This window comes from Cryptomeria japonica, chromosome 7 (genome assembly GCF_030272615.1).
Source record: "Cryptomeria japonica chromosome 7, Sugi_1.0, whole genome shotgun sequence".
Taxonomy (NCBI): domain Eukaryota; kingdom Viridiplantae; phylum Streptophyta; class Pinopsida; order Cupressales; family Cupressaceae; genus Cryptomeria; species Cryptomeria japonica.
The window spans coordinates 486,795,894-486,818,672 of NC_081411.1; the positions used below are offsets into that span (position 1 = coordinate 486,795,894).

General features: G+C 36.9%; 1 protein-coding gene across 1 annotated transcript in view; it reads left to right on the top strand.

Moving 5' to 3' along the window:
• Positions 1 to 1,110: 1,110 nt before the first annotated feature.
• The window catches only part of LOC131065750 (protein IN CHLOROPLAST ATPASE BIOGENESIS, chloroplastic), a 96,561-nt gene continuing 74,892 nt past the window's right edge, over positions 1,111 to 22,779 (top strand). The window contains exon 1 of the mRNA XM_058000375.2: positions 1,111 to 1,320. Coding sequence (XP_057856358.1) covers positions 1,245 to 1,320 — 76 coding nt within the window. The 5' untranslated portion in view covers positions 1,111 to 1,244. The remainder of the gene's footprint in view (positions 1,321 to 22,779) is intronic.

Here is a 22,779-nt window from a genome sequence, read left to right on the forward strand (position 1 = left end):
ATTCTTTCCCTTTTCCCCTATTTATTTTTGACTTGCTTTGGGCATTTTCTTGATTCCAACATTCTACCCCAATTTGTATTTTGCCACCTTCTAACACTTTTCTTAAGTCATGTAAGTTGGGTTGACCAATTCCTTTAGTTCTACCCTTTCCAAGCTGAGACACTAGGTGCGATTGTGATGTTGGCTACATGACAACTAGGGCAAAATCAATGTTAAAATTCAAATTTCTTTTTCTAATTGTTGAGTTTAAATTTCTAGGTCATACTTATTACACATTATTAGCATGCATTCCCTTTGAGCACTTAGGGTTTTGGATATAAAGGAGGATCTTAGTTCATTTTAGAGGGACATATAAAAAAGACAAAAACAATGAAGTCATTAAATAATCAATAGCAAAGAGCATTTGAGACAAAAATCAAACATTATTACTTGATAGGATGATATGTCTTTGATCTTATTCAAACACCATTGAAGATGTATAATAAGATTTGTTTCCAATCAAGACAAGACATATATTCTCCTACTCAAATACAAGTCCTAATGTGGCTTATAAGTACCAAGTTTTTCAAAAAACATAAGTACAACAAGGTGAATCTATTCTTGAGAGTTATCACAACAACAACTAAGACCCACATAGTCATTTGAAGGTTAAATGTAGACAAATTAAGGCTATCATTATGCTATTGATTTAGATAGTCACCCTCATTTGACCAATCAATTTTTGAAGGTTGGAGTGAAATTACTTTTCAAGGTTGAGACTACATTTTATTGTTAATGTGGTCATGATTCAGGCAATCATTCCAACTAATCTTCTCATCAATTTCAATTATAAAATAATTATAATATTTTTTAAGTAAAATAATAAACAACTATGATATCTTTCGACATGCTTTACCTATATTCCTTTAAAGATAGATATGCTAGTTAATAAATTTAGATTTTAATATTTGATATTTGTTTATTATTGAATTAACTATCCTAGATTATAACACTTTATTTTATTATTATTAAATTACATCATTATCCAAATGCCACAAGACTATTGTTATAAACATCAAAATGATGCTCAATTCAAGACACTTCAATAAATACGAAATAAGATTATAGCATAGCTATTTTGTATTGTGTTGTGTAGCTGTTTTGTATTTTATGTGTGGTTGTGAACAGATAAGAAAAAACTAGTTAGAAGCAGGTGACTAAGGTGGGTTAACAATAATGTGACAAGCAAGAGCAGGCATAGAACTATGAATGCGATACGTTCGGCAGCGCTGCCGAGGAGTGCCGCAGTCATTATTTCTGCTACATTATGCACCTCTACTGGTAATCCAGTTAAACGTTATTCTCGTAAAATTTACAGCATAGTTTAAAATCAGGCTTATGATAGTCTACGATGAAAACCTGTACTCAGCAAAGGGCTCAAATTTTTATGTCATCTAACTCCTATTTGAGAGTTAATCAATCTGCATTACTAATTATTGGCAAATTTTTCTCGCTAAATGTATCCCTCTGTCTTAGGGAGGTGAATTATTTTCTCCCTTCGGATTTGCGGTTAGTGTGCCGAAATAAACCTGTCTTTGCGCTCCTTTGCGGGAGACTATGGTTTTGTGCTCTAGTATAATGCTAATTGAATAGCAGCACTGGTTCTTTCTTAGTAGTTTCATTACATTAAAATAGATTAAAGATTAAGATTTTCACAGCTAGGCATAATATCATGCATCAAGATACCACTCCGTAGTGTTTTTAATTCCAACTGTTCCGATTTTTCTTCAAGAATCCTTTTCAGAGATCAATTATGATTATTCTTTCATTTCATAAAGTAATTCTTTGGATTGGTAAATTTGGGTATTAACCGACACCAACTGGTGAGGCCAAATACCGGGGATTTCATCTTCATACATAGAAATTCTCCATCTACTAAGGACCAGTTCAATTAACATAACCATGTTTATTTAGGATCTGATCCTAGTGTAATCTATTACCAAACAACCAATAGACATACCTGTTGATGTGTTTTTTAGCACAATCGAACACAAAATAAAATACCAAGGCATCTTATCCTCTCTTGAACAAAGTCTCTCAAATGCTATGCTTCGTGATCAAATGAGACAACTCCAAGGTTTCTACTATCAGAGTCTATGCTTCGTGATCAAATGAGATAACTCTGTGATGAACCCTTGCTGTAATCTGTAGATCTTCTTTGTAATTTTAATTATTAAGATGGTTTTTCAGAAATAGACAGAAGTTGCAGAAGGGGGTTTCTTTAATTTGCAACACATACTGAAATAATACACGAATTTAATCAACTGAAACAATAAACTGGAGAATTTAGAAGCATACCCGTAGGTCTTTAGCCAATTTATTGAATTTAAAAGAATTCAATCAGCAACTTACAAAGTTCTGATTTTTATTCTGAAACAATTCAGATCTACTCTTATTTAATACTAAGACACCCAAACAGTGGAAGATGGCGCCAATAAATGAGCAAGTTGTGTGTTTGGGAAAAGAAGCCTCCAAACCACAAAAGAATTAACAACAAAACAATAAATAGGAAACCTACAACAAATCTGCCTTGTAAGAAGCCAAATCTTCTCCAATTCAATTCAATTTGACTTCTGAATGAAGCCAACCAAGCTGACACAATTCGATTGATCTTTCACAATCTCAAAGCTATTGAATTCTGAAGAATGCACGCTCTCCAAAACAGGTTAATAGCCAAACCTTAGCCGCCATAGCCAAGTGCTCAGAGGAAATGTCAAATGCTCAATATCAATGAATGAGGTTCAATTTCCATTTTGGCTGCCAAAATACCCAAAAAGTACGATTTTTGGCAATTAGGGATTTAAAAATCATAACTTTCTTTTAGGGTTCCCAACTTAACCCTAAAAGCAACGCCTAGCTTAGGAGATATTAATTTTTCACTTAAATAAATTTAAGTGATGCACTTTGTGATTTTATATTAATATTTCATTAAAATATTAATTGCTTGTGGAACCACTTAAAAATTCATCTCTCTCTCATTATTGCTCGGAAACTGAATCTGTCAGAAGCTGGGGCCACAGTTCGCCACGCCAATGAAAATAGGACCATGTCTATTTTTAGTAGTTTTTCCCTAAAAATTAGGAAATCCTCTTATACTGTTAGAAACTGATGAAACGAAGACCAAAATTGAACTCAACACTGAACTAGAACAAATAGACAGACCACTCCTCAAGATACTGCATTACTGACCCCCTTATCCATACCCTGTTAGCCTACAAGGGTCCAAAAATAGGCTAACTCCTCAAACCAATGTCCCTGACTAGGATGGGGACATTATAGGGCATCTTATCCTCTCTTGAACAAAGTCTCTCAAATGCTATGCTTCGTGATCAAATGAGACAATTCCAAGGTTTCTACTGTCAGAGTCTATGCTTCGTGATTAAACGAGACAACTCCAAGGTTTCTACTGTTAGGTCTTGACTCGTGGATAAGCTCAATGGTTGATGTGATTGTTGGTAATCCAAGAGGACTTACATTGAATACTTAAATGTTGAATGTTTGGATGTTGCTCGAACTTAGATTCTAACTATTTGATTGGAAAATAAATTGGCAAAAGATAGAGTTTGGGAGTTTAATCTAATCCTAAGAATGTAGGAATGATGGACAATCTTTGGTGAACTCGACTAAGCCTTGCTTTGACATGCAAAATAACAACTCCACAAAGCTTAGTGCGATCTTCTAAGGAGAGCAAAAATGATGTTCAAATCATTATCAACAAGGATACCATCAAGATGATGCATATCAAAGTACGAATAGCAATTGAAGTTAAACTCATTTAAGGATTCCAGTTGACCACACAAGGCAAACTTACAATCAGCAAATTGCTAGTGGTATGGATATATGAATTTCACCATCGATCATGCACAAAGTTCTCTCATTCATCTAATTATCATTATCTAACATAAAGATCCAACAAGAAACCATGCAATTGTAGAAGAAACACCACATTCCACCATAACTTCAATGAAAATGATGTTTATTTACAAATTTGGCAACAATTTCTGCCTTCTCTTCCTTTTCTACTCTAGTTGCTATCTGCTACTAAACTATTAACTATTAACTTTCTATTAACTTCTATTAACCCTTACAAATGAGAGAGAGAAGCCTTTTATAGTGCTCCCTTTACAATGAATGATTCATATTGATTCACAACTAATGGCCGAGATTACAAGATGGAAACCCTAATTAGGGTTTGTTACAACAAACTCCTCTGTCCAATGAGAAAATTGTTGGGAAAGCAGAGTGCGAAAAACGCCTTCCAAATGTTAAATTCAAAGAGGAGAGAAGCAGGGATTACTTTTAATTTTAGATTACAGTCATTGAAGATGCATAATAACAGAAAAACATAGTAAACAAAAAGATTTGCAATCATAGAAAAACACCAGATTTTCACGTGGGAAAATCTTTACGGGTGAAAAACTCACACACAAAGCAATGTCTTCTTGTATTACAGTAAAACAAGGTACATACAAGATAGAGACTTAACACTTTGTTCTAGTCTCTGTTTAGGAAGCATAAAGATATTAGATCAATTTCGATCCACACAAATTACAGTCACAATAATTCTGCAACTTAGCATTCGGCAACCAACAATCCCATCCAATCGGTCAACTTCCAATTAACTGACTTACTCGACTAACTTCTGCAACCCTTTCTTTAGACATTTATACCTCTGTCCAGAAAACAGTTCGTTTTAGTTTCTCATGACTCCAATCGTCAGACTTTTTAGATTGTTGAAAACACGCAGAGTATTCCACACCAAATTCCAACCACGCTCCTTAGACTCCAGCTCAGACCAATTATCGGCATCCAACTCAGCAAGTGAAACCGAGTAAACAGTGGTCCCCACTCAATCTCAAAGATTGTCGGCATAGGATCCAATTCAAACCAACCATTGACTTCCAATTCAGCAAGATAGCATGAGTCAGTTGTGGTCCACACTTCATCTCATGGCTTATCGGTGATAGATATGACTTCGGTTAACTACTTGAAGCATCTTATCGAATTGAAGCATCTTACCAAACTCTAATGTTACATCCAAATCCCTTCTACGCCCAACGTCGCCAAGACTTCTTCAAGTCTACTCAAATTCGCTGAATCTCCAACTGTGTGTAAACCACGAGGGGTAATCAATTGACTTAAGAGCTTGTTGATAACACGAAAGTGTGTCACACTGAACTAATCACTACAGAAAACTGCAACGTAACCAAACGCCCGATTACATGACTTTGTCATATTACAAGATTTCAACCAGTAAATTTGAGACACCCATCCTCAACAAAAATTACATTTAGGTTCAATATCAAATGTGAACCAATAGAAAATGAGGGTAGGTAGCTCAAAGTTTGTGCCTTCAGATGCATTGCATTTGGACACGTTGACGTAGAATCTTTTGATTAGTTGAGTGGTGACTAGGATGCCATCTCAATTTGTTCATACTTAGTAGATCAACACAAAGTGTTTGAGCAATATCTCTTGATGCTCAACACCTCCTAAGCTTGGTGCGATGACAATGAAGGTATTATCAATGATTAAGATTTCCATCTTTAAATTCTTGAGATTGTAGAATTATCTCCATGGGGAGATTATACCCTTGAGGTTATGACGTTCAAGTCTCTATCTTGTCGTTGGCCCCCCTTTTCTATGACTTAACTTCATGTTGTTGGAGTATTCTTCATGCTATGATGTCTTAATCCTTTCAATCACCCCTTGATTGTCTTGATGAAATGAAGATCTTGATGATGTAAATCCTGATGTGATGCACCTTTGAACTTATCCACCAAGTTGTGAAATTTTTCTTTTCCATTCCTTGCACGATCTGAGCTTTATCCTTGGTCTACTTATCATTTTGTAAAGCACATCTTGAGTTCTTCTTGATATTGCAATGTTTAATGGTGTGAACTGTGAATGTTGTTCTCCTCTAGCTTATATAAGTGTTCATCTTTCACGCCTCAGACCTGCAAAACAGAAGGGTTTGAAATTACATCACATAGTTTAGATATCAATAAAAACAAAACCTTGATAAATACAGAATGCTAAGTCTGATTCTATGTCTTCCCAAGGTTTAATTTTCATGTTTTTTAAGACCTGACTCCTTCATGGTCTGAGTTTGATGCTTGCAGTTCAGATTTTGATGTTGCATATCTGAATTTTTTAACTTTCAAAGACTGACTTCCAGACCTTAAGGTCTGATCTCAACATCCCTTTGGTCTGGTCTTAAGCTTTAGGACCTGATTTCGAAGCTTTGAAGGTCTAATTCACATGTTTCCAAGTTTTCATTCCATGCAAGGTCTGATTCTATGTTTGCTACAGGTCTGATGATGCACAGAATTTCACCAAATTTTGTCTAAGTTGCCTTCAATTTGGACTAAAATTTTTCCAGATTGGGATCAGAACCTTTATAATCCAAATCTTTTCCCTTTTGATCAATGAAATGATCAAAATTCTTTGTCAAAATCGCTGGTCTCTTTTGTCAAATCGCTGTCTTGAAGATAAAAATCGCTGATGTTCTGAAATGCAGATCTTATTTTTTTGCTAATTTGCTTGAATAATGTTTTGAAATGAAATGGAATGCCCCCTTAAATAGGCGTTGGATTCCAAAGGTTGCATCTTTTCACCTTGGGCCGACTTGCAATTTTCAAATAAAACATTTTATTTTGCTTTATAGCTGAGCGCCCTACCTTATTCAAGGTGGCCGACTTGTCATTGATTGGGAGATGGCGGCATTTGTGAGTTGATTTGTACTTTGAATCGGCATTCTTCTCCTCATTTGTATACAATGATTCGATTGATCTAATCTTGATTGCCTTATTGCAAGTAGGCAAAATCGGCTTTTCATGCTTCATTTGTACTTTGTGCTTTGTAAAATCACTTTGTGAGATTCGTTGATTGATTGTCTATCTTTCCTTGATCAATCTTTTATTCCCATTCACATTTCGTCTTCTTGTGCGCATTTGTGCAATCTAATTGAAATGATCAACTTTTGATCATCTTCAATTTATCCTAATTCTATTGTTTGCATTTGTGAATTTCTCCAAGACAATCGCCTATCTCTCTTTCATTTGTATCACCAAATCTTGATTGGTATTTAACCAAATCTTGATTGGTATTTAACCAAATCTTCATCGGTATTTAACCTTGCATTTGTATTAATAAACTTGGGTGGCAAAATACCATTGGTTTGCACTTGACATCTTGGGCAGCTTTTTTCATACTCATTTGCACTTGACATCTTGGGCGGCTTTTTCACACTCATTTGCACTTGACATCTTGAGTGGCTTTCTCATACTCATTTGCACTTGACATCTTGAGCGGGAGTTCATTTGTAGTCAATCACTTGGGCGGCTTTTTCATGCTCGTTTGTAGTAGATACCCTTTTTGTACTAAGTTCTTGGAGACTACTTATGTTCCTTTTCTTTAGAACAACAACCTCACTTGGCTAAATGGCTGCTCCTTGCAAAATAGTGGCACAAAACCTCCTGTCATTCTTCCACCAAGATGAAACCCTATGAAGTTGTGTATGGCCAAAACTATGTCGTCTCTTCCCTTCTACTTTCTTAGCAATTCCGAAGTACAAGTCTTTAAGAGAAGTGAAAGAGCATAGAATAGCTCAAGCCAGCAAGGAGAGAACCCTTTACAATGAGGCATAACAGCCTTATATAGAAAACTGGTTGCATAGGAGAGACCATTGGTCAAGGGAGAGAAGCCTTGACCCTTGTATGTGTAGGGAAATGTCAGTTAGGGAATGCAGGGAAGTGCATGCACCTGACATTGTGTACATGCAAGCAACCTGGCCATTCCCTGAAAATGCAATCCCAAGAAGAAAGAACTCCCAAAAGGTGGATTGCCTGACATTCCAAAGTCAGAGCACGCAAGCATGACATAAGTAACCACAAATAAGCATGGCCCTGTACTTCTCTTGATGGAAATCCTGCAAAATCATCAAATGCACTCCTGTAGCTCCATGAAAGAAGGTGTACAAGTCACTAGGGTTGAGAACGAGAGGACTTAGGAACTTGGGAACCTGGGGGTTCCGGAGTTCCGGGGTTGAGGACTAGAGGACTTAGGAACTTGGGAACCTGGGGGTTCCGGAGTTCCAGCAAGACAACACTTCATACTTCATGATTCCATTGCTTTCTCTTTGATCAATGGTCCATAGAACATATCTCTGATCGGTTCTCACTGATGGACCAAGGGTGTCATAAAATGACAACAAGTTTCACTATCACAATAATTACATGCATCTACTTCTACTAAGAATTCAAGGTTCCTCAAGACATGAATAAATAAAATGCAATCATAGCATCAAATACTTCTTAGATCATTTCTCCTCTCCAAGTAGAGAAAGAGGGTCACAAAATTATTAGGCTACGATTATGATATTATCTACAAAAGGGGAAAGAATATGGTGGTTAGTGCCCTTTCCTAGAAATTTGAGGATTAAGGAACCTTGTGTACTTTATCCTTCCCAAATCTGAATTGATTACAAACAATTCGATAGGAAAGGCAATAGGATGTGTAAATTCAACAACTTCAATTGATAACGAATGACTTCTCAACTAAGCCTTGATACACTTGGGATGGTAGCTACTTGCATTACAAAGGGCACATTATTCTGTCTACAAATCTTGTTCTTTGGGTCCCATTGTCACAAGAATTGTATGCATCCCCTTCTATTAAGCATTCAAGGTTCCTCAATATATGAACAAAAAAATACACTTTCATTCAGGTTAGTGTGAAAAAAGAAATAAAAAAATTTGTTGCAGAAAGTGTAAATTCAACAACTTCTTCAATTGACAACAAATGACCCATCAACTAAGCCTTGATACACTTGGGATAGTAGCTACTATTACAAAGGGCATGTTAATCTGTCTATAAATTTTGTTCTTTGGGTCCCACTGTCACAAGAATTACATGTATCCCTTTCTATTTGTTAATGCATGGTAGCTTATGCAAGATAAGATCTTCCTAACCTTCCTTGTTCTGTTATTTATCTACATGCTTCATGTCTGATTTATATTGCATATGATTATCGGATTGTACAAACATTGCTTATCATTATGCTATCAGGCTAACAACCCGATAGCATATTAATGTCAATTGTTAATTGGCATTAATATGCTATCGGGGTATTAACCCGATAGCATATTAAATGCTATAAGTTATTGGGTTAAATTCGCCGATACATACTTGCTATCGGGTGCATAAACATTGGCACCGATTCACATCTGTTATCGGGCTTAATTATATCGGGCATATTTGTTATCGGGTTTAATGAATACACCGCTTCATTTGGTATTAACATTGGTTAACAAATGCACTGGTTGGATTATATACATCGTGCACTTTGAATCATCGGTGTTTATATGAACCGATTCATTAAATTGATCAGTCATTATATTATGATATTACAATATGCTATCGGGGGTTTTTGAACCGATAATCAGCATTGTGTTAATGGTATAACTGTAAAGGCACCGATCAATGGGTGCATTGATCAGTCATGCCTAAAAGGCATGACCGGTCAATACACCAATTGACCGGTTGCCTAAATGATATATATGCCAATTGAATTCATTTGGAGAAGACATAGAAAATATTAAATGATCTCTCTCCTTCAGACCTGCAGATAAAAATCAGAATTATTAGACATTGACATAATTCCTCATATCCATATATAGCATTCATAGTTCATAACTTGTTCTTTAATTAAAATTGAAATAACTTTACACTATTAAGCATTCAATGTTCCTCAAGACATGAACAAATAAAACGCACTTTCTTTATTGGGTTGGTACAAAAAAGGAAATCAAATTTGTTACAGAATGTGATATGTGCCAACACCAAAAAGGTAAAATTCTCCAAACTTGAAGCACTCTACAACCACTATTTCTTTCAGAAGCAATATGGACCAACATTTCCATGGATTTTATTAAAGGATTGCCTAAGTTAGGCATTCTGGTGGTCGTCAATTGTCTCTCCAAATATACACACTTCTATTCTTTCACCCATTTGTATTGCAGCTCTTAAAATGCATTTCAGCTTACACAAATTTATAAAAAGTAAACCCATAGTAAACAACTTATCGTTCTCCCTTCAATTAAAACAATTGTAATTTCTTACCCCACAAAATGGAGGTTAATATCTATCATCTCAACAAATAACTTTAAAATATTTGTGTAATAACGGTGAGCATTTAGTATAAATGAGATATGTATACATAAATTATATATTAATTTAGATTTAATACATAAAATGTGTGGATTAATTTATCTGTTTTGCCGAAGTCTTCCTTGACCACATCTTATGCCTTCATGGTAGGCCCATTTCTATTGTCTATGACCATGACCCCCACCTCCAATAGAAGCTTTTGGGAGGAACCATTCAAGCTATAGGGAACACAACTGAAGATGAGCTCTACACATCACTTGCAAACTAATGGTTAAACATAGATTGTGAATAAGTTCTTGGAGACTACTTATGTTCCTTTGCTTTAGAACAACAACCTCACTTGGCTAAATGGCTGCTCCTTGCAAAATAGTGGCACAAAACCTCCTATCATTCTTCCACCAAGATGAAACCCTATGAAGTTGTGTCTGGCCAAAACTACGTCGTCTCTTCCCTTCTACTTTCTTAGCAATTCCGAAGTGCAAGTTGTTGACTCCACCCTCAACAAACACCCTCAACAAACATGAGTCTCTTATCCACACTGACATGGGCAACTCGCCCTTGGCTCAAAACCATATGAAACAACAAATTGATCGACATCCTTCCAAGCATACATTCACTATCAAGGATATGATTTTCCTACATCTTCAATCATATAAGTAGACATCCCTCAATATTACCTATAGACAAAAGCTAGTACCTGTTGTGACGTATTCACACATCGCCCCATTGCAAATGGGGACCCCTACCTTTTGCTTTCTAGGGTTAGTTTTCTTGGTCTTCTAGGTTCTTGTCTATTGACCTTTTGCATTTGGAGGGTTGTCAGAGGGATTATTTAGATAATAGGCCCTGCTTGAGCTAGGGTGAGTCAGTAGGTGGTCTAGGTCAAGGTCTCATTGAATGCCTTCCTTAGGTCAAGTTTTGCTCTTGTTGCTAGTTGTGTCTTGTCTGAGTTTGAGGAAGTCAATGAAGCCTTGTGAGTGAATATCATCTTTGAGGGTCTGAGATTGGTCAAATTGACGAATGATGGAGTCCTGGGCATGTATTGATGAGAAGCTAACCTATTTTTTCTTTGAGGGCGCCTTGGACAAGCGTAGACTTGGAGATTTGATGAAGAGGTCAAAATTTGAACCTAAAAGATGGATTTCGCTCTTGACCCTTCCAAAGGGTCCAGAGCGAAATCCTTGGAAAAGACCTAAATTGTCATCAAAAACATTGAAATGATATCACCTTGAAGACGAATGGACCTGATTAGGATGAAGGAATGATCTAACAACCAAGTCAAAGGGCAAAGTTGAAGGGAAAATGAGAAATTCTAGCCCAATTCACCAATTTCACTCCTGACCCTTCCAAAGGGTCTAGAGCGAAATCCTCCTTATTTCTTATTTCTTCACTAAGGACATCAAATGATATTCATGTATGGCAAGGAGAGGATTCAAGAAGATAAGTCAAAAGCATGATGAGTGAAAAAGGTCAAGAAGGTTGAGCTAAAATGAAAATTCGCTCCTGACCCTTCCAAAGGGTCCAAAGCGAAATTTCCCAAAAGGACCTAATTTTTCACCTAAGTCATTGAATGGTTGAGCAAATTTGCAAGGATATGGAAGAAAATGGATCTAGGAGCAAGTCTAAGGCAAAGCCAAGTCAAATTCGAGGTGAATTGAGCCTAGAATAGGAATTTCGCTCCTGACCCTTCCAAAGGGTCTAGAGTGAATTCCTCCATAAGACATTTTACCTTGCCCCAAACTAAGAACTAACTCATTCCCAGGCATTATTGAAGGCAAAACACTTGTTTGGATAAGGAAATGTGGGAGATGAAGTCAAGATTTGAGCCTAAGTATAAATTTCGCTCCTGACCCTTCCAAAGGGTCCAGAGCGAAATTCTTGTAAGATCTTATTTCCTCACAAAATCTCAAAGTAAAACGCCAGTTTGAGAGCAAATTGACTTGATCATGATGGAGAAAGGTTTGAGAAGTTAGATCCAAGGCAAAAATGGGAGGAAAGAAGTAAGAAATGAACTCAAGGATGAATTTTGCTCTTGACCCTTCCAAAGGGTCCAGAGCGAAATTCCCATAACCTCTATGTTCCTCCTTGTTATGGCCAAGTTTTTTGACTTCTAAGGCATGGTTGGAAAGATTTTAATGCGTTCTTGCCTTTGAAAGGTGGATTGAGGCAATGGAGTGGTGAAAATCAACCCAAAATAGGAATTTCGCTCCTGACCCTTCCAAAGGGTCCAGAGCGAAATCCTCAACTTGACCCTCTATTTTGCCTAAGACATTGAAAAGACCTTGTTTTGAACTAAGTGGATGGCAAATTGACTTGATTGTGGTGAGGAGAGATGGGTTTGATCAAGTTTGAAGGTAAGTTGAGAGGAAGAAGTGTCAAAGTGTGAATTTCGCTCCTGACCCTTCCAAAGGGTCCAGAGTGAAATTCTCCATAGACACTATTTCCTTCCTTGTTTAGACCAACATCCTTGTTCCTTGGGCATAGTGGGGGTAGATTGATATACTCTTATCATAGGAAGTGATTGAAAGTGAAGAAGATAAAGGAATTTGTCCAAAAGTATGAATTTCGCTCCTGGCCCTTCCAAATTCTCAAAATCTCCTTTTTCTTCCAATTTTGTGTTAAGCCAAACATTGACCAAGGTGAATTGAGCTTGAAGATGTCCCTAGGCATGCATTTGAATAACTTGTGATCACCAAAAGTGAGGATTTTGAGCTAAAACTTGAATTTCGCTCCTGACCCTTCCAAAGGGCCCAGAGCGAAATTCTAAATAGGTCCTATCCTTGGCCATGGTCTTGAGTGAATTTCTCCTTTCAGGCCTTCTTGGGGGTCAAACAAGTGTTGCCTTCATGAGAGAGGGATCCAAAGGTGAGAATCAAGGTAAAACAAAGTAGGAAGGATAGAGCCAAGTGAGGGAAAACAAGCAAAGTATGAATTTCGCTTCTGACCCTTCTAAAGGGTCCAGAGCGAAATTCTCCAAATCCTCTAATTTGCTCATGTTTGAGATCAAGAGATGGATTCCTAAGGCATTGGTGGAGAGAAGACTAGTATATAATTGCCTTGAGAAGCAATTCGGAGCAAGGAAGGGATGGAATTGTGTCTTAATCATAAATTTCGCTCCTGACCCTTCCAAAGGGTCCAGAGCGAAATCCTTTGAAATCCCTATTTTTCACCTTGTTTGAGCTGGGCAAGGGGCTAGTTGTGAGATCATGATGGGAGGAGGTTCGAAGGTTAAGTCCAAGATTGTAAAATGTTGAAAATGAGGTCTAATTGAGCAAAATAGCAAAAATCGCTTCTGACCCTTCCAAAGGGTCCAGAGCAAAATTCCTATAGGGCCCATCCCTAGAGAGGATCCTAAGCGAATTCCATTTTTATGACTTCTTGTTAATGATTTGAGGTAAGAAATGCTATGTTGGATAAATTTATCATGTGTACTTAATCATCTTTTGGTTTGTTTTGCAGATGGAGGAGGACTTCAAGTGTTCGAGAAAGCATTGAGAGATTTCAAGTTTTCAAGAATTTCCAAGCTATCCTCAAAGACTCCATTCCGCCACACAATGGAACCACATGATGAAAGAGAAGAATGACCTTACAAGCACTTCAAGGTGAAGTAATGCTACTGGAGAAGAAGGAATGACTTGATCGTGAGAGGGCTTCATCAAGCACATGGGAGTCGAAGGGGACATCATTCATTGCATAAGGACAGAGGAAGATCAACCAAAGGTCATCACAGAGCAAGTACAAGACAAGGTGGCATCCCAGTCACTGTTCCTCCAGTTAGGTAGCTCCACCTCAACATGTCTAGATTCAGTGTACCTAACTCAACAGTGATGGCACAAACTTCGAGGCACCTACCCCTGTTTCCTATTGGTTCTCAAGTATTGAATGTAATTTTCTCATTGGCTAGGGAAGTTTGTTATAACAAACCCTAATTAGGGTTTCCAACTTGTAATCCTAGCCGTTGATTGTAAATTGATCAGAGCCATTGAATTGTAAGGAGCTCTCTATATAAAGCTCTGGCCCTTCATTTGTAAAGGTTAATAGTTAGGAGTTAGCTAAAAAAGAGTTAGTGAATAGTTAGTGAATAGAATGGCAATTAGAGTAGATTAGGAGAAGGCAAGTAATTGTTGCCCTTGATTGTAAAGAAATTCCATTTTCATTGAAGTCATGGTGAAATGTGTCGTTTCTTTGCAATATGCATGGTCTCTTGTTGAATCTTCATCTTAGATGATAGATAATTAGATTGAATGAAAGAAGTTATTGAATGCACTCGCGTGGAATCCACCTAGTCCAAACCACTAGCCTCTTGCTGACTGTAAGTGCGCCTTGCGTAGTCAACTGGCATAGAACGAGCCCAATCTCAAGTCGTTATACCTCTGTTGCTCATGCATTATCTTGAATGGTGATCAGAGTCTGACGGTGTACGATTTGAACATATTTGAAGCATCCCTTAGAAGATCGCATTGAGTTGGTATTGAATTGTTCAGCCTGATGGTGAGACCCAACCCAATAGGACTCCACCTAGTCGTTCATCCATCTTCTCGCATTCTAGGTCTTAGAGTAGACTTTCTGAGCTCTGTCTCTTTTGATATTTCTTTATCTTCCAGCGAGTAAATAGGACTTGAGTTCTAGCAGATTAAACGCTCAGGTAGTCAAACATAAGTCCCCTTGTGATTCCAGCAAAATCACATCATACCACAAGAGCTTATCCACACGTAGAGAACCTATTGGAGTTGCTTCGATTGATCCTTAGGCGAAATCTTTAGCATTCAGAGAAGCTTTGTTCAAGAGAGGATAAGATACTTTGGTATTTTATTCTGTGTTCGCATGTGCATAAAAAACACATCAACAGTACCCAAATTCTATGTCCCCTTCCAAATACTACAACACGTGAGCAAAAAATCCTACAAGTTGGATCTTCCTCTACCTTCCAAGCTACATCTCATTTTGCATGTCTCATGTCTAAGGAACATCCCTTGGCCAACATGTTCACATCCCATCCACCCTTCCCAAATGGATGACAATGGATCTATCATCCTCAAGCTAAAGATTATTTTCGCACTCACTTGGTACCCACACCATTACAAACATTTTGGTTCAATGACAAAGATTGCAATCAAAAGACACCAATGGGGAACGCTCCACCAACTTTAGTAGTAGATACCACGATTCAAACCTTGGGAAGGAGGCTTTCCGAAGGGAGAGGGCATGTGAGTATTCTCATGTCCTAACTATTCAAAGCATTATAATAGTCATAGAATACTTATTTAGCTAAAATTACATTGTGTGAATTTATCTCACATTTGTTGTACCTCATAAATCATTGTTTGTGAAGATTATATATTATTATATTGATGTTTTAATAAAGAAAATATCATCTTGGAATCACATTTTGTAATAGAGCTTTCCTCTCAAGGAGGTTGCTCCCTCAAAGAGGCTTGTGATTCTTATAATCAACAAAAGAATATTTGTGGCTTTTTTATGCACATTGTGTTATTTTCCCTTGTGATTGTTCTATTTGACAATATTTTGTAGGTGAGATCCTAACAAATAGTGTCTAGCAAGAATTCAAGGTAAATGATCAATCAATTGATCAACTTCTTCTGTTACCACTTGTGGTACATACAAATAGGTCCCATGAGTGCTTATAGTCTTTTGTGAGATCAATTTCCCTTTCTTGGCTTGTTTCAACAATTTCTTCAATCAATGACCAATTTGTGTTATAATCACTTATGTATCATCATCAATAGGTATTGCCAACTAATATCTCCTTTGAACCACTTTCAAATGCCAAACATTCACAAAGGCAACAACATGAAAACGTTTGCTATTTAATTCTAAGAGAACATCAATTGCAATAACAAATAAAGTAATTGTATAATATATAGAATATAGAACAATCAAATCTTTCATATATTGGTAGTGTTTGTTAAAGATTGCTCAATACATGGAGGATCTGGTATATGGCATCCCCACCCTAACATAAAACTTGTTATTTATATGTAATAAGTTGGGATGCTGTTCACAAATGTAAGACAAGTCATGTATGGCAATAGCCAAAATTATGAGATACACACCATAACCATTGTTGGAATCAATCAACAACTTGGTGGGTGGAGCAAGCAAATATCCATCAAAACTAGTAAAGCCCATTGATTGATTGAAATGCCATATAGACTTTCAATGATGTATGCAGATAGTGAAGTTATATGTTCTTGTTCAAGGACAATGCAAAGATGGAAAGTATACACCTTAAAATGGACTCACCAAAAATTTGTTTTGTCAACATGATTATCACATTAACTCCCTTATTTGGGACTAGAGTGGATTGACTTAAGATGGCTTATGGAGAGATGTGCCATAGGTCATTGCCTTCACTAGTTGCCTTCCTTATAAGGTCCTCATTCTATCCACATCCAATTCATTTCTTATCCTATTAATGACCCTTAATATCCTCATGTTGTCCCCATAATATACAATTACCCTTACACCCTTCTAACCCCTTAGGAACCCCATTTGTGACTTTTGTTTGTACTTGCCTTACCATTAGCTCTAGCCGCCTATATAGACCATATATTGGTATTGGCTAAATGGAAATGATATTTTTACAGATCACACCACAATATATAGGCTTCTCCCCTTTCATTTCAAAAAACTGCAAGACATGATTTATACACTTGCAATAGCTAAACTTTCCTTAAGGGATTCTAAAGGTTCAAGGGTAAGGAAGCTTCACAGAAGGCAAGTTGAGACCTTGAAGACTCAAGAATAGGAGATCCACCATTTGGATCTCAACTATTCACCCTAGCATTTCCTAATTGTGCTAGATTATTGCAAGATTCAAGTCTAGGTCTAGCTATCTAATTAAAGACCACTAATATTGACCAACTCAACAAGCAATCATTGTCAATTGTTAGGCAAACAAAATTAGAAAAGAGCAAGTAGTATTAAAAGTGTTGGAAGTAGAAAGACTACTTAAAGTTTGATAGATTGAAGATAATTGGAAAAACTACTGCTAATATTGAAGATTGTAGATGATGAATTTACAAAAGCTCAAGGAAAACAACTATTGAAATTCTCAAATTTTTATTACTTAGCAAAAAGCCTATGGAGCAAGGCTCTATTAAAAGTAGTGGTTGGAAAAAGGATGCAGAAGTCAAGGTGAGGGTAAAAATAAGAATTGTAATGCACATTTGTTTTGAGTTCAATAAGAATTTATGGAGTTTGTGCATCAGTTCGCTGTCCATTTTAATCTATTTCGCTGTTATACATTTCAGATTTGTATATGTTTTTGAGTGCTGACTGTGGCAAGTCTGTGTGGGTTGACAATCCTCTTCATCATTGATCAAAGTGAAGTCTGGCATTGCAGTCCTACACATGCATAAATGTGCTAAAGTATGCTTGAATTTATTATTTGTCCACAACTTTAGACTGCAATCTTTTTCTCACAATCAAAGTTTCAATTCGTCCACCACCTACAGGGTTTCCTTTATTTCCCACAACATTATATTACAATTTATATCCCATTTCCCTCTGATTTAGGGGCCCCAGTTTACGTAATTGTCATTTGCATTAAATGAATATTAAAAACCTGCTAATTATATGCTAAGTCTTGATTGTATAGTTGAGAAGTTGAAGACTATAGTCTATTATAATTAGTGGGGAAACATCCCTTCGTTGGAGCTTGCTCCCACTCAAGCTCGACTTCATATGGTGGGTTGATGATAACTTCTTTGGTATTCTGTTTAGTATGCTTAGTCTTAAAATATTACGAAATGAATGGGTTTTTTTTTTGATACTTTAAACCATTCCAATGTTCTATCAGAGCATTTATATGAAAGTATTCTTAAACCCCACGGTTCTAGTTAGAATGTCGATGGTATCGATTGTGCAGGTAAATTATTTTTTCTGTATTGTATCCAATAGTTTGAATCAAATACAATCCAAAGTTTATCAAAAAGGAAAATTGTTAGATTACAATAAAGCGTTTCTTCCTACAGAAGAAACTTCCATTTAGCATCTGATATTGTTTGGAGTGATTTTAGATTCTGTACATGTCGTTCCTCTAGGAGGAGGCAAAGGATCTAATTTCATGGAGAGCATTTGAGTGCACTGCATTGAGCATTCAGGGGTGATGCAAAAGTAGCCGTATGGTAACATTTTTTAAATTAAACCACCGTACATGTTTTCTGGCTTTTTATATTATCAGAGGTATGTTACCCTACGGGACCTTCGTTCTCATCCTATCTATATCAATCCAATCCTTCCAACAGGAAAACAGGAATCTTAGAGCTAGAAAACCAGCTTCTCAGTAAATGAAAAATTAGAACCTTAAACCATTTCTTGTATAAGAAAAAAATAAGTAATGGAATGCTTAAATGAGAAACCATTTTCTAATTATATGTTTATGATGAACTAAAATAAAATACAGAAGTGAAGTTAATTATCTTTGTATAGAGTGCCAAATGGTATAATGGTATTGTTGTGATGTTTTCACACATTGCCTCATTGCAAATGGGGACCCCCATTTTTTTTTCGCTTTCTAGGTTAGTTGTCTTAGCTTAGTCGTCGGTAGTTGTCGAGTCTTTGCTATTAGCCTTTTATTTGTAGTTGCTCAGGAGCGGATCAAGTCTCTTTCTTTAGGATGAAATTGTGATGTCCCCACCCTTGTCAACACATGACTGAATTGACACCATTCTTCAATTTCGTGAAGTCTCTAAGAAGAGACGAAATTGCAAAGGAGACGACACTTATATGCAGACGTAAACATTTCATAACTGATATTCATCCAAGCACAAGGATTCCTATATGCACCTATCATTGTCATACTCGATGATATAGAATTAATATATCCTCGCCACAATAGAAGACGGAGTAGGAGATTAATCACTCAGCAATTAGTCAAAGAAATAACAAATAATTATTAAATTGGAAAGGTTCGATTAGCATCATAAACCAATCTGTATTGATCTGAGGGTGATACGGCTTAACATTAATTATGGATGACAGCAATTAAGAGATAACAAACAATTATTAAGAGATACGATTTACATAACAACCGATCTGCATATATAATGGAACAATAAGATTAAGACACTAATCCCTGTTCATCAAAGGACATGATTAAGTAAGGGAGGTGCCTCTTCACATCCAAAGGATGTTACCTTTCACGTTTGCAAGATATATAATGGGTATCAAAACCATTCTCTAAAACATCATCGAATACTACTTCTGTCTGTCAATTGTATCCTATTTAGATCTGCCCAATCGAGCATTACTACCTTTGGCATAACAGGTTGCATATTACAAATTCCACATCAGATATAACACTAAGGCACTACATATTTCTCAGGCATAGATCAAAGATAGCAATTCATCTTTCTTCAACATAGGCGAAGGGGAAAGTTATCAGCGTGAGTCTGTTGCCAGACCAGACACAGCTTAAATAACATTATTGCTATAACCCAAGGAAAGAGATTCAAAGCATACGTTACATAGTCACACATCAGATAGAGAAGCATTCTCTCTTCAATTCTGTGAATTGGATATTTCATTGCATATTCCTTCAATTTAGATCAAGGACTACAATATCAAAGCATCTTATAAGTTGCAAAACAGACTTGTATATATTAATCAAGATCACCTTGCATATATTTAATTAAGCATTATTTGAGACTTTTAGGGAAAAAGTTTCTTGAAATTGATCTTTGCAAGATAAATGTCCCTAGTGCATAAGCTATAAAATGAGGGAACATTACAGAAGTGAGGTTCAACACTTCCTTTGCCCTCCAAAGATTTTGACCTGCCTTTCCCAGCATTACTAGTGGATGCCCAAGCCCGATTGCTTCACTTCCATCCCCATCCTTTCATTTCCTTTCTTACCCTTCTAATCCACCTACCTTTCTATCCTCCATCTACCTTTCATACCCTCATCCCTTAACCTCCTTCACATTCCTACCTACTACTACCCTTCCATTTCCTACAACATATCCTAAACTTCATCCACTATCCCCGTATACCCCATCCTAACGTCCCTAACCACCTTCCTATTCTCATCTCCTACCTTCATTCCCCAACTCCCATTTTTCTAACCTACACCTTCTACTTCCTACCTTTCACTCCCATTTCCCTCCATTCCCTACATTTTCTAACTTATACCCCACACCCCTAAACTTACCTATCCTAACCCACAACTCATACTCTTTCCCCTCTATTCCCCTAAGCTTACCTTCTATCTCACACCTCTTAACCTACCCATCCATTACCCACACTCCCTTATTACCTTACCCCCTACCCCTATCTTAACTCCTTCCACTCCCCCTTATACCTCCCACATCCTAAATCTACCTTACCCCACATATCTCCTTCCTTCATCCTCCATATCCTGAATGTCTCCCTTTCCCCAACATCCTCTATTCTCCTTTCTCACGTGGCATGTTTCCTTACCACTCTTCCCTTGCTCATAACATCTCTTCATCCCTCCTTGCCATGTCCTTGCTTGGGCCCACCAAAACTTAACTTTGGAAAAAAGGTAAAAGTTTCAAGGCTTTTTTTTAGAAAAAAAAAACATCCACCTCACCATTATGACACATGCTCAAGCCCCTTAAATCCACGATTACATATAAAGGCAAGGTGTGGCACTAAGGAAATAAAGAAGCTGGCCTTTGAAGTAAAAGATGTGTCACATAAACAAAACATTGGGGGATTTAAATTCATAATCAGATTATAAAAAAGGCAGAATTACAATGTCCTGACTTCAGAGAAATTTTATTTATTTGATCGTATACTCATTTCCAGATTCAAGGGGGCATTCAAGGCTTGTTTGATGAAGTGTTGAGGGAGTTTTTATATGATTTATGATTCATAATGTTCTCTGTTCAGATTGAAGCTCAAGGAATGGAACATAGAGCAGGGCATTTCAAAAGGAAGACAAAAACAAGATGCAAGATGGGGGCCAATCGAAGCTTAAAGTTGATGTTGTTAATAGCAAATCAGAAGAATGAGCCATAAGCCTGAAAATGAAAACCAGAGTGGGACACAAGAAGACGGTGATTAGAAGTGGGCTCATACATAAGTCGGGTCTGAAAATCAGACCTGAAACAAACTTCCAAATTAAAAAATCTGATTTTCCAGAGCCAAGAAGGTAAGTTCAAATTATGTGTAAGGAGTAGTCAGATCACAGCAGAATAAAAGAGTCATTCAACAATAATCCAAACCAAATTCAAATACAATTATGATTTTAGTAGCAGAGCAAGTCCAGAAAGGTAGATTGCAAACAAGGAAAAGTTGATCAAACCTTGTGGAAAAGTTGATCAAACCTTAGTAAGTTTGGCCGTTGGCCTTATAATGAATTGAAATCATCATTCTTGCCTTACTTCAACTTATGAATGTCGTGTATGTGTTACCTTCATTATAAGTGTATGTTTGTGGCTTTTTTTCACATATATGCTGTGTTAACCTGTTTTTGGGTGTGACTTGTGGGAAGCCTTCTCCCCTCTTGACATTCAACAAGTTCTAACCTCCATACGTGCGTTGAGGTCATTCATGCAGCTGAAGTTTGTGCATCTCCTGGGTATTTAAGTTGATTCTTTGTGCCATTTCGGGTGGGGAGAGAAACGATATCTTATCTCGGTGCATCACCTCCTTTCATTTTAAGCATTTCTCTCTTCCCTTTTCCTCTGCAAGCTGTTAGGATAGGTTTAGAAGTAAGATTTGGAGTGTTGAGTTGGTTCAACACCTGCATTTGGATTGAGAAGGAAGCCGGCCTTCTCCGGAGATTCAACCCTCTTGCGCAAGGTCCCACACTTCGGGGTTGTTTCCATGTTTCACAAGGTTGCTGAGTTGATAGCTCAGCAAGGGTGCAAGCTTTTGTGATAACAGGACCCAAAGAACAAAATTTGTAGAAATAATAATGTGCCCTTTGTAATTTAAATAGCTAGCATCTCGAGTGCATCAAGTCTTAGTTGAAGGGTCATTTGTTATTTATTGAAGAAGTTGTTGAATTCACACATCCTATTACCTTTCCTTGACTTGTCTGCAACCAATCTAGAGTTGGGAAGAATAAAGTGCATAAGGTTCCTTAATCCTCAAATTTCTGGGAAAGGGTATTGGCCACCATATTCTTTCCCCTTTCTATAGATAATCTTATAATCAAGGTTGTAAAAGTCGGACTCGGCAAGGCCAAATTTTTTTAAAAACTTGGGACTAGCCAAAACTCGGGGAAAAACTCGACAACTTTATCGAACATTTGAAAATACATTTAAAAAAAAAAAAAAATTCAAAAACACACATTTACAGCAAATTTGTATAACATATATTGGTTTCCATGATATATAAATTGATGTTTGAGTTAAATACATAGCATAAACCAAAAAGCAAGTGCAACATATGAATAAGAGTTCAATACATTTCAATGTATCATAGTGGCATAGAGTCATAGAGTCATAGACCACAAAACAACAACCTCTGAAATTCTGATTACATATCAAGTTCAAGTTTTGGTATCAATGAAAATGAGAAATCATAAATTACGCCTATGACTAAAGCTCAAAAAAGATTGTTGCTGCTGGGGGG